Source organism: Haplochromis burtoni, unplaced genomic scaffold (genome assembly GCF_018398535.1).
Source record: "Haplochromis burtoni strain Fernald_Lab_line unplaced genomic scaffold, NCSU_Asbu1 Contig_46, whole genome shotgun sequence".
Lineage (NCBI taxonomy): Eukaryota > Metazoa > Chordata > Actinopteri > Cichliformes > Cichlidae > Haplochromis > Haplochromis burtoni.
This window is the reverse complement of record NW_024582407.1, coordinates 273,926-285,559: the sequence shown is the minus strand read 5'-3', so window position 1 is coordinate 285,559 and position 11,634 is coordinate 273,926. Positions and strand designations below refer to the sequence as shown.

At 38.8% G+C, this 11,634-nt stretch overlaps 1 protein-coding gene across 2 annotated transcripts; it reads left to right on the top strand.

Annotated features, from left to right (window-relative positions):
- Positions 1 to 231: 231 nt before the first annotated feature.
- On the top strand, positions 232 to 10,848 carry nphp1 (nephronophthisis 1). 2 transcript variants are annotated; one of them, XM_014339714.2, is made up of 20 exons: positions 232 to 478; positions 804 to 865; positions 1,214 to 1,274; positions 1,532 to 1,665; positions 1,903 to 2,110; positions 2,665 to 2,766; positions 2,991 to 3,130; positions 3,332 to 3,377; positions 3,515 to 3,602; positions 4,438 to 4,532; positions 4,615 to 4,743; positions 6,142 to 6,216; positions 6,361 to 6,471; positions 6,546 to 6,628; positions 6,808 to 6,884; positions 7,003 to 7,102; positions 7,283 to 7,395; positions 7,470 to 7,543; positions 7,792 to 7,836; positions 8,761 to 10,848. In XM_014339714.2, exons 1-20 carry the CDS (start codon positions 413 to 415, stop codon positions 9,037 to 9,039), a joined length of 2,088 nt encoding a protein of 695 aa, XP_014195200.1. In that variant the 5' UTR covers positions 232 to 412; the 3' UTR covers positions 9,040 to 10,848. The 2 variants fall into 2 exon arrangements, with proteins under 2 accessions (XP_014195200.1, XP_005941351.1); XM_005941289.2 differs by having other exon boundaries at positions 7,792 to 7,850; positions 8,761 to 8,900.
- The last annotated feature ends 786 nt before the right edge of the window (positions 10,849 to 11,634 follow it).

Below are 11,634 nucleotides of genomic sequence, written 5' to 3'. Positions count from 1 at the left end.
AAATATCCAGATCAGTAGGCGGCGGTAGCTTGATGTAAGCTTGTAAACTGCCAATAATTGCAAAAAAACCCCAGAAAACATAGTCTTTGTATTAATATCGCGTTCATTCATTTACGAATATATAAAAATATATTACATAAGCGAAATATGCTGACTAAAACAAACCCACAATGAGCACGGAAATTACATTGACAATTAAAAAAAATCGAAGAAGAAGTCAGTTGCTTTTTCGGTCCACACTCCACACCAGTTGGTGGCGGTAATGCACCATTTTGCCGTTTGCCAACCGCCAATAAACCTTATACAGAAGAAGAAGAAGTCAGTTGCTTAGCAACTGTTGGAAGCCCAGCGTCAGTTAGCAAGCTAGAAGATCAGCTAACACACGTACCGTGTGACCCTAAAAAGTGTATAAATGCCACTAAAAAGAAGAGGACCTTTGCAGCTAGCCCAGAGAGAAGTGGATGAAATAGAAAAACAGGTCAGTTCAAGAACGACGCTTTAAACTTAGGTGCGACTGCACCAAACTGTTCGGACTGAACGTTATACAGTTGTTGCACATGTACCACCAGAGCTTTTTCGAAATGATGTGATCCCGAGGCTTGAACTCGACTGTTTCTCTAAACACTTTTGTCTTATAAGCCCTTTACCGACGTGGCATGCGCTAGCATAAATATTGATTAGCATCTGTTCGTAACAATTCATTATGATGCACTGCTGTGAGTTAGCAATGTAAACCAGAATAAAAACCGACATAATCATCAATGTAAACGCTGAACTGTACATTGATTTAAACACTTTCACAGGTTGACAGTCTGGAGAAGGATGTCCAGAGCCAGGCTGGATCCACTGAAGAGGCCTTTCGAAGGTAACCAACTGTGGTAGAGCACCAGCAGTGCCCTTCCTTACTCTTAAGATGAGCACCCTCACCTGTTTTAACATTGAAATCCTTGTGTGTAGTTATATAGCGCCTTTCTACTCAGTTGAGCACTCAAAGGGTTTTCTGCTAAAAGTGTCACTCACCCAGTCACGCACAAATCCATACAGGATTGTATCTATAAGCATTTTCTAACAATTACACACGTGCTCAGACTGCAATGGGTACATCAGTGAGTTCGCTATCAGTCTGCCCAAGGATATTTCAGCATGATGACCCTCTCTACCACATGCCCTGATCACCTACTTTATGGAATGCTTGATATCTACTTGCAAACAGATGCCAAAAACTGCAAATGTCAGCAGAGGAGACACTAAGGACACTGAAGAAACTGAGCAAGGTTAGTTTTCTAATCTTTAAGAAACTTTTCAACCTTTTCAAATACTATTATCGGACACAGATTTAATATAATCTTTCGATGCCAACAATTGGAAGCAATCAGTGATATTACTTGACTAATATTAGTTGTTTTTATTAAGGCAGTTGTCATTACTTACAGCACCAAATCGATATATTAATTTATCTTTGTGGAAAATGTTGCATGGTTGACAGCAGTGTAGCTAATTAGTCATCATAAGCTAATGCTTGATCTTTCAGGGTGATGAGCTGGCTCCAGTGGGCAATTATGATCAGAGGAAACAGGAAGAGGAGCGACGAGTGCAAAACATCGTGGAGCGTCTAAAAACTCTCTCTCTGGAGCTGTCGCCACCAGGACCTAGCACTGAAGCAGGGTTAGTGAAATGTGTGCTAATTGCAAAGAAGGAAAACTGGGACGGTAGAGTTTTTTTTGTTGTTGATCTGTGTATGTACTTTATAGTCCTTGCTGCAGGGGGCTTGACTTCCCCACAACAATTTAACCTGCATGCTTCATTGCAAAGCATCAGTTTATCTGACAGATTCAATGACAATTGATTGACAAATCTGACCCAAGAATACCTTTTTTCACTGAATTATTCCCTGGTCCACAGTAATGTTTCAAAGGAAGATAGTGAAAATAGTGCTGAAGAAGACGATGACGAAGACAGTAACGACAATGAAGAAGAGCATGTAGAAAATGATAACAACATTGTCCGTGATGAGAGGCGAGATTTGAAACCGCCATCTCAGTCAGATGCTCGCATCTACATGGTCCTCAGTGATTTCAAAGGAGAGCAGGAAGGAGATCTGTCTGTTCGGGTAAAACACAAACAGCCTTGATGTCAGCAATATATTTAGGACGTTTAGAGCTTGGATTCTTTCCCCTTGCATGTTAAAAGCGATATTGTATAATATTTAGTTTCAACAGAAGAGGGCGCTCTAGCCATCCAAATCTTCTTCTTCAAGTCTTGCAGGCCTGAATTAAGTAACAAATGTAATTTACATATTTCTGAAAACTATTTACCTTTTTAATTTTAAACATTTCTATGATGTGTCTGGTAGATATTGGCATGCAGTCTAGTGCACTGTAGTGTAATTTATAAGCTTTATTAATCGTTATATCCATCCATCCATCCATCCATCCATCCATCCATCCATCTCCACTTATCCAATTTGATATCCCTTTGTGTTAATGAATCTTATTCCATTGCCGGTTAATTTTTAATCAAGTACTTAACCGATTAGGAAGATAGGTTTATCCTCACATCTGAATTTTAGACATGTCTGTGATGAACTGCATTTGATCTCATCTGTTTGTTATAAATGTGTGAGTTATGTGAACTTACATGGTGTTCTGTGGCCTGTTGTTTCAGAAGGGGGAGGTGTTGAGGATTATCAGGAAGGCAGCAGATGGATGGTGGCTGGCTCAGAACACTAAAGGCAGCAGAGGAGTGGTTCCAAAAACCTTCCTGAAGGTACAAAATCTGCAATGATAGCAAGTCCAACATTATGAATTTTCATTTAGACAAGTGTTTAGCTGAAGGAATTATAAAACATTACTGAGAACATTAAAATGCAGCCTGCAGCAGTTTTCTTTATTCATTGTGTTTTTAATATTAGTATAGACTGACAAAAAAGATCAAGACCATAACAGGATATGATTTCTGATTATATTTTAAATGTAACCATAATGTGTTAGATTGGCTCTAGTGTTGATGAGGAAGATGATGATGATGATGATGACAATGATTCAAAAGAAGATGATGATGACAAGGAGGAGTCGGAAGAGGAGGAAAATCAAGATAGTGAAGAATTAACTGATGATCCAGACAAATGGAGGTTGAAAGTTTTTTATTTAATTTTTATTTAATGGCATTAAGCTTCCAGGGTCTGTGTTTCCCTACACTTGAGAGACTTTGTTTAAAAGGAAGATAATTTTGAAAACTACATTTATCCAGATTAATGGCAACATAAAAATATTACTTACTGGTGTGAATGAATAACATAATTATTCTTGGTTTCTTTTGTTTTTGTTGACAGTGCTTCACATTCTAACTGGTCTACAGTCAAAAAGGCTCTGAGTGAGGTGCGACTTTCTATACTCTACAGTTATAACTACAAGAACTGAAACTGCTATTAATTTTCCCAACAACAAATACTGCATTCACAATCTTTAGCGCTGTGTTAAATACGTTTTATGGTTTTATCGTGTGTCTGTGACAGATTGATGCAACAGATGTGCTCTCCGCCATGGGTGCTATACCTTCAGGATTCAGACCATCAACTCTCAATAAATTACTGGTGGAGGAAGGTCATTATGCAGCATGTGTGTGTGTGTGTGTGTGAGTGAGAGAGAGAGAGAGAGAGAGAGAGAGAGAGAGAGAGAGAGACTGGATAAACTCACAAATTAATATGAAGTAAACTCTGCCCACAATGGGGGATCTGTGCAGTTTTGGAAGCACTGGCAGAATTCAGTAAATCCTAGAGCTTGCTAGTCCACTGGTGGTGAACAGACCTGCCTCCCTTAGTGCTGCCTGACATCATCCTACAGGTTAAGTGGCTGTTATAAGGCTAGGGGAAAACTGTTTTCATTGCCAGTTACTCAACTTCTGCCAATTACTTTGTCAATGTATAATTTTTCTATAAAGCAGCAAAATATGTGGATTACATTTCCCCAATTCTAAGTAATGTATTCCAAGGTAGTAACAAATCCTTGCATCAGTGAAGCAGAAATCACAGGATGTGTCACATTTATATTTGGAAAAATCAACAATTCTACAAATTGTTGCATCTTAATGGAAATTTGGCTTTAAACTAAGATGACACTCAAAACTTAAAACAGCTTGAACAGCTTACACTGTGAGATAAAGGAGCTGGCTTAAAAGACATTTTAAATTATTCAAGTTCATAACTGCACAGGCTTCAACAATTAAGAGTTTATACTGGGTGAGTTATACTGGATGTTATTTTTATTACTGTAGTTGTTTTGGTACAGTAGATTGAATGGTGAGTTAGATGCACAATTTTTACCCTATTGTTACCGTATTGATAGAAGCAGCTGTCACTGTAAATAGTAATATTTATCTAACAAGCCAATGCTACATGACTTTCAGGGCAAAGCTGTAACCCTTTGTGTCCTTTATTAGGTGTAACATACAGAGGAAGTCATTACATTCAGCCTCAGCTCAGCCAATCACAGCTCTCCTTTAAAGACCTCTTCCTGGACCCAGACACTGGCAAGGTGAGCTTGTCCCTGTGTTTCTGACACTTACCAGCAACTATAGTCATAAACCTGCCTACTGTGTGATTCTCCTGTGGTGTAGGTTCGTCCTCGGCAGGTCAGCACGAGTGTTTGTTTCAGTTTGTGGAGCTGCAGGATGATTCCTACTCCTGGGGTTGGTGTTCAAGTCCTCAGGCGGCACGTCCGCCTCTGCGCCTTTGACGGAACTCAGGTATCATGGTTGCCTCTGTATACTTTTATTTTAGACACTAGTCCATGACAAAAAATGAAAAAGAAATCATTTAAAACCATTATGAGATATTTACAACATAAATTTATGCCACACACCAAGAAAGGTACTAAGTCACAAACATTTAGAGAACTGAGAAAGATCCTGAACGCTTCATTATATGAAGTTTTTTCTTTTTTGCGTCACTCTAAATAGACTAAAATGTGCTGTATAAAGTGGTGTACAGTCGTCTGCAAAAAGAGCTATTTCAACCTTATCTGCACATCTAGAATTTATGGCTTAGCATATTTGCTTGTGCAGAAAGCTTATACCACTGTTGTTATTACAAACAGAATCAGGGGAACATTTGCTTCCATTCTTCCTTGGTTGGAGCGATCATTATTACGTTCTTTTGTACTGTAATGTTTTACTGCACCTCTTTAATTTCTCCAAATGTCTTCAGAGTATAATGAATTTTATTAATACTTTTGGTGTATTAGGTAAAACAGGTGTCAAACATTACGGCTAGGGCATCGTTGTCTCTCCGTTTTGGCCTTCCGTCCACACTGAGACCGAAGACCAAAACGGCCAAGGTCAAGGAAAGCGCAGCGTTCTGAAAACGCTTTTCAAAGCGGATACATTCGAAAACGCCGTTTTTGCGTAGCAGTGTGAACAGCGAACCCGGAACTTTTTCGAAGTTGATGATACATTTTGTCATGTGATGCAGTCATGTGACCAATTAAACTATGATAGCGGAGGGCATTATACAGCAGTTGTTTTGTTTGTTCTCAATTTTGACAGCCCTATTAAAGATCAGTTTGCACATGCTCCAGATAGCTTTTCTTCAAATTCTTTAATTCTCACTTGCTTTGCAACTTTGTACTTTTGTGTTACTCGCAGCAACAACTCACCTCATTGTTAGTCCATTTAAAAAACTTGGTGCTTTTCCTCAACATTTTGTCGCAACATTTCAGAGAGCCGGAAAGTAAATAAGCAGCAGACAGAAATGAGGCAGGTCGAATCGTCTTGCGTTTCATGCATGCGCAGGACTGGAACGTAATCGTTTTCGGCCATGGATCAACAACTCTGTGAAAACAACTGAAAACGATAGTGTGACGCGGAGCGTTTTCAGACCAAAATGCCGTTTTCAAATTTAACCGGGCTAGTGTGGATGTAGTAATTCATATCCTTGATTACTTTAGTGGCAGGAATCATGTATTGGTCTCTTTAAGTGTGTAAGCTTATGAAACAGTCACATTTCAGCTCAACTCAGACAACAAAGAACACGTTTCTGCCATAAAACAGGAAGATTTTTATGCAGGGTTTTTTTCAGATTTAACTCTTTGTATCTAATTCCCTTGCTCTCTTGCTTTTTTCAACATGAGTTTTACTGTGTTTCAGGTTTTGAGTAACATCCACATAATAAGGGCAGCCTACAACGCCAAGAGCCCAAAGACCTGGAGCTTCTCTCCAAGGGTATGTGGAGGTTGCTATGTTTGTAACCTTACAACACAAACTGATTTGCAGACTCTTTGTACTGAGGCTCTGCAAAAGAAGACAAAAAAAGAAATTGTGAGAAATGTGAAATTTAGCATGTGTTCATGTGTGTGTCTGTTCAAGGTGACCGGTATCTTGCCCACCCTCTTGGATGGAGACTGTTTTATGCGCTGCAACTCTGCGTCTCCTAACCTCGGGATCCTCTTTGAATTAGGAGTCACTTTTATACGAAATGTAAGGGTGCATGCAATTTTGCGAATTACAAAAATGTATATAAGGAAAGAAAAGAAAAAGTGTCTCTGTTTTAGTCTACTGGGGAGAGAGGAGACCTAAGCTGTGGTTGGGCTTTCCTCAAATTGACCGATGATGCAGGAAATCCTGTGCCGAACAGGTACATGTGTTTTTTTACAGTCATCCAGACATATGCAGAAAAAGCTGCGAAAATATATCAGAATATCTTTTCTTTAGACACCTACAGTAGTGAAAAGATTAACAAAGTAAAATGACACCTAGCACAAAACCACTGACATTATTAAGCGCGCACAAAATTGAATTATCTACTGTGTACAGGACCTATGAACTGCCTGTGAATGGTGGCACTCCATATGAGAAGGATGTAGCAGTGGAGGCGTCACCCACTAGAGGATGTAAGGAGAAATGGCAGACTCAGTACATTTTGATCTTAAAATAATATAAGGAAAAAACAATAGAAACAAAATAATAGTTTTTATGTTATATTAATCAGTGTATCTCCTCTCCTCTCAGCTCCAAGTGGTGTTTTCCAGCAGATGCTCCAAGCCAGGCGGCAGCCCAAACTTGTTGTTAAGCTGAAATCAGCCAACAGCCGGACGCAAACACAGCTCAGGTTAGAAGATCAGTGAAAAAAAGACTGCCACTGTGCTTGAACACCTGCAGTAGAATATCTTATCCATAAAGCCTTCCTCTGTTTATTTGGACTCATTCCTGACTCATCTCAGATATATCCCTGTGTGTATGTATGTGCGTGCATGTATATGTTTGTGATAAGTACATTTTTTCTCTTCAGTGTCCTTCCAGATACTCTCCTCCACTGCCTAAACTGCATCCATCTGCTGGTTCTGCACAGGCATCTGCTTGCAGACGCACTGCTGATGGACAGGCCCACAATGCAGAATGCAGGTAGCTCACACTGTCAGTGGTTCTTATCCAAACCGATCACATTCACAGCTTTAATACCATTATCTCTCTTTCAGATCTAATATGCAGTCCTATACTTTCAACCTTCCCTGTGTTGTTGGACCAGCCAGACCTGTTAGATGCTCTCAGGGTGAGAAAAGTCACATTTGTCATTCAAATAAGATTCAACAACTGCTCCTTTGTTTTGTTGCTTTATCAACACAGCTGAAATTCTGCTTGTTGAAGATGATTTCTGTGAGATTATTTTTAATATTCTCAAAGTAAAAATAATGTGTGATTATATATAGAGAGAGTTTAAAGCTTGTTAAGTGGTATGACCCATCACATTTGTTTGATGGTAAGGACAACTGAATATTCAAATAACTGTGTTTCTTCCAGAGTGCCTGGCTGGATGCTGAGACTAACATGAACAGAGCACAAAAGGTGCGTGCGTGTAGGTGTGTAATTATACAACTCTGTGTCCAAACACATTTTGGCCCGGTGCAAATATAAAAAATGGAATGCAAATTATTTGAACTACATATTTGCCTAAATAGTATAATGGCAGTCATTATGAAACGACTGAAAAACTGCTGAGTTTGAGTTTAAGTGTAGTTGTCTCGGTGGTCTAGCGTCCCCTGTGTCTGGATGGAAGCATATGCAAACCTGTAAATATATTAATCGGGCCTGTACCAACTATTTTGAAACGTAAAAATTTTAATTATTTTTTCCTTCCAGGTTTTTAATATGTCTTTTTGTCATGTTTAATCAAATATAAGGGATTGTATGATTTGCAGGCCAGACATTCTGGATTTATTTACATTTTATGCATAATTACAACTCTTTTGGAAACAGGGTTTTGGGACACAGATCCCATTACAAAGTGATATGTTGGGGATCTGCTTTCTTTTTGGGAACAAAGAGGAAATAGGATGTTTTGGTTAGGTAAAAGGTAGCTTTGAAGAAGTATTGATTGCCTGGTTTAATTAATTAAACTCAGTAGGGATAGCTACTGAGTTTAGGGATAGCTCAGTAGGTAGAGTGGTGGCCCCATGATCGGAAGGTCGGGGGGTTCGACTCCACTGAACGGTTACCCTGAGGTACCGTCCCTACACACTGCTCCCTGGGCGCTGCATTGGTGGCTGCCCACTGCTTCACTGGGTGAATGGGTTAAATGCAGAGGAGCAATTTCCCTACGGGGACTATCGCATACACATTAATACATTACACATTATTACAGTAACAGTCTGCATCTTTGGATGCGTAATATCAGCTCAGACCTGTAGAGGATGCTGTCAGTATAATAGATTGGGTGGCTTACACTGAGATGTGAATATGAACTAAAGCTTTCTCCCTGTGTGTTTACAGAGGGACCTCTCCTATCTAAAACTGGAGTTTGTTAAAGTCTACATGTCATCTGTGTATTTCCTGCTCCACTCTCCATCGCTGCCCTGTTATCGTTGGGCGGACCTGCTCTCTGAGGAACAACGCGCAAGAGTCATCTACGCAATGCTGGAAACGCTGAAAAACCAACGCAACAACACCGGCCAGTCAGGAGTTCCTGAGGTCTTTGTTGATGGCGCTCACACGCATCTCGCTTTTGATGTTACCGAGTTGACTTTTGACCTTCTCCGTGTGGCGTGGTGACAATAACGTCATCTCCCTCTGGCTGAAGGTGCTATTTGGTTGAAGTTAATTATCCTAATTTTCACGTATATTTTGAAAATAATTAAAGGTTAAAACTCACAATATTCTATATGTTTATTCTTTTTAGTAAATTTTAATGAAGAAGACCAAAACCAGCAGTGGTTAAAATTTGAATGAAAGACCGGGCTTCCTCTTTAGTAGCTGTTTTTCATTACAATATATCACATACTATAACCTAGTTAGTCTTTCATGTAGTTATTATAGTTTTAGTTTTGGTCCATGGCACAGATGATATATAATATGTCATATTTTAGATACACTTAAGATAAAACATGTGACAAGATAGGGCGATTCTTCATTGGTTTTTCACTGAATTTGTTGAAAACAAGACAAAACTCACATGTCCAACACGCTTTACTTCCTTTCTGCTTCTGCTAAACTACTGAGCATACACGTCTTTGCGAAGCTTATGTTTACCAAAGGCACTGATCGTAGTCTGTGTAGCTGTGAAATAAAATATTTTATTTATTTTGTATTTAATCACAGAATCAACGTCCTTCCTCTTAAAGATAAAAAAATTATTGGCATGTTTTAATTTAAATTTTATGATAAAAATTGTGTTCGTATCACTTATTTACATCCACAAAGGTGCTTTTTCAGCCCTGTCATCTCACTGGGTACTGAGCCCCACCCATTATTTCAACATCATTGTGTGTATGTGCTTGTTTGGGAGGGTCTGTAGTGTAGGGTTACAGAAGTTAATAATTGGCCCGCTGTGTTCTTTTTATAGCCTGGTATAAAAGCTAAGGAGCACTGGGAGGTTGGGTCAGTTTGGGTGCTGTCGGTTACGGCTTCACGTCCAAAGCAACATTTATTACAGCAATTCAACATACTTTTTTTATGATAAATTGTATATTGTCACACTAAACATATTTCTTTGGGAATAAAATCTGAAAAAGTTGTTTGAAAGGCATTTAAGGCTTCTGTAATTTAATTTATGAGATAAGACCTTTAAAAAAAATCCATATTATTTACACTGTTGGTTTTGTAATATGAAGATGTTAGAAAATGTTTCTTTAAACTCTTCACATATATCCCCCAACACATTCTGAATAAAAAAGAAAGGAATAAGATGTAGCCTGTTAATTGGTGAGTAGAGATGCTTAAGGGCATATTTTATTTCCCCATGTGTATTTGACAACTGACTACAGTAATTTAATTGTACCCTAAAGACATGAATATATCAGCCAGGTCATGCTACTCAAGAAAAGCAACAAAGCCAGTAAGAATATTTCCAAAATGACAAAGAGTGCAAACACCTATCAGCATGTTAGTAATTCCTATTACATCCCCTCATCGTCTAACATGATCTTAACCTTGAAACTAACACACATTTAACCTTCTGTTTGAACTTCAGTCTTGTTTAACTGAACACTGACTATAAAGCCTTTATCCCCCCCAAAGTGATATTCCAAGTCCCCAGCCCAATACCTAAAGTGGTCTTTCTGAATGTGTATAAACATACCAAGCCTTTTGTTGGTGTACTGTTTGCAGGCGACTCATATTCCACATCCTGTATTTCCACATTCCAGTGCAGTTGCTGCGGTTGCTGTATGCTGTCCCTGATGACCGGAGCGTTGATAAGCTTTGGAAAAAACAAAACAAAACTAGTAGTAAGATATCCCAGGGCTGTGTCAAACAAAGGGAAAAGAAACTCTTTGTGAAGCCCAGAAGGGACAGAGAAGCGTTTGGTCCTGAATTATATTTACAGGTTTTAGATTATCCCTTGATTGACAGTAGCAATGAGCAAGATGTGCTTTTCCCATGGTATCTAGACGGTAAAATAATAAAATAAAATAATTATTAATGAAATTTAAGTCTTACAGATTAAACAGAAAATACTTTTACTATGTACCTATAGAGAGGTAGTGAGGCTACACTGTAAAGAAAACAGAATCCAGAGTGGCATTTAATGGTGTTTCCGAAACCTCGTATCATACAGTTAGTCAGCATGGGTCTGATCATCTAACATGCGTTTGAGTAAATTTCCAGGGTTGGTGAGACAATGTTATTTGAGATTAGTCAAGAAATTATCTATTAAAATATTATATTGCACTTGGGAAAGTGATTTTCTTAAATATCTACACACAACACAACAGCAAAGTACTAACCACTGCTAAACTCGCCCACTGTGCCTTGCCAGCTTCTATTCCCAGTTTGTACAGTATCGTTCCAGTGCTCGCTGTGTGATGAGGTCACCTGTGTAGAATTCCACTAGCTTCAAAGAGAAAAGAGGACAGTACCAGGGGGAGAAACAATATTGAACTATTGTGGACACTTTGTATGTGTTAATTAATTGTCACTAGCTGCTATATACTACTTTTTTCCATATATGAAAATTGCTTGACAGGGGTGTGAGCCAAAAATGATCTAGCTTCTGCGTTTGCTCAAATGTTTCTTCTTGTTTTATGATGGTTTCATAATAACAGAAATTCTAGACATTGGTAAATGCTGCTACTGAGAGAGAAACTACAGGCAATGTCAGTAAACGTGGTGGTGGACAGGTATATAAGGCAGTATGTGGGCAGTAGAGGG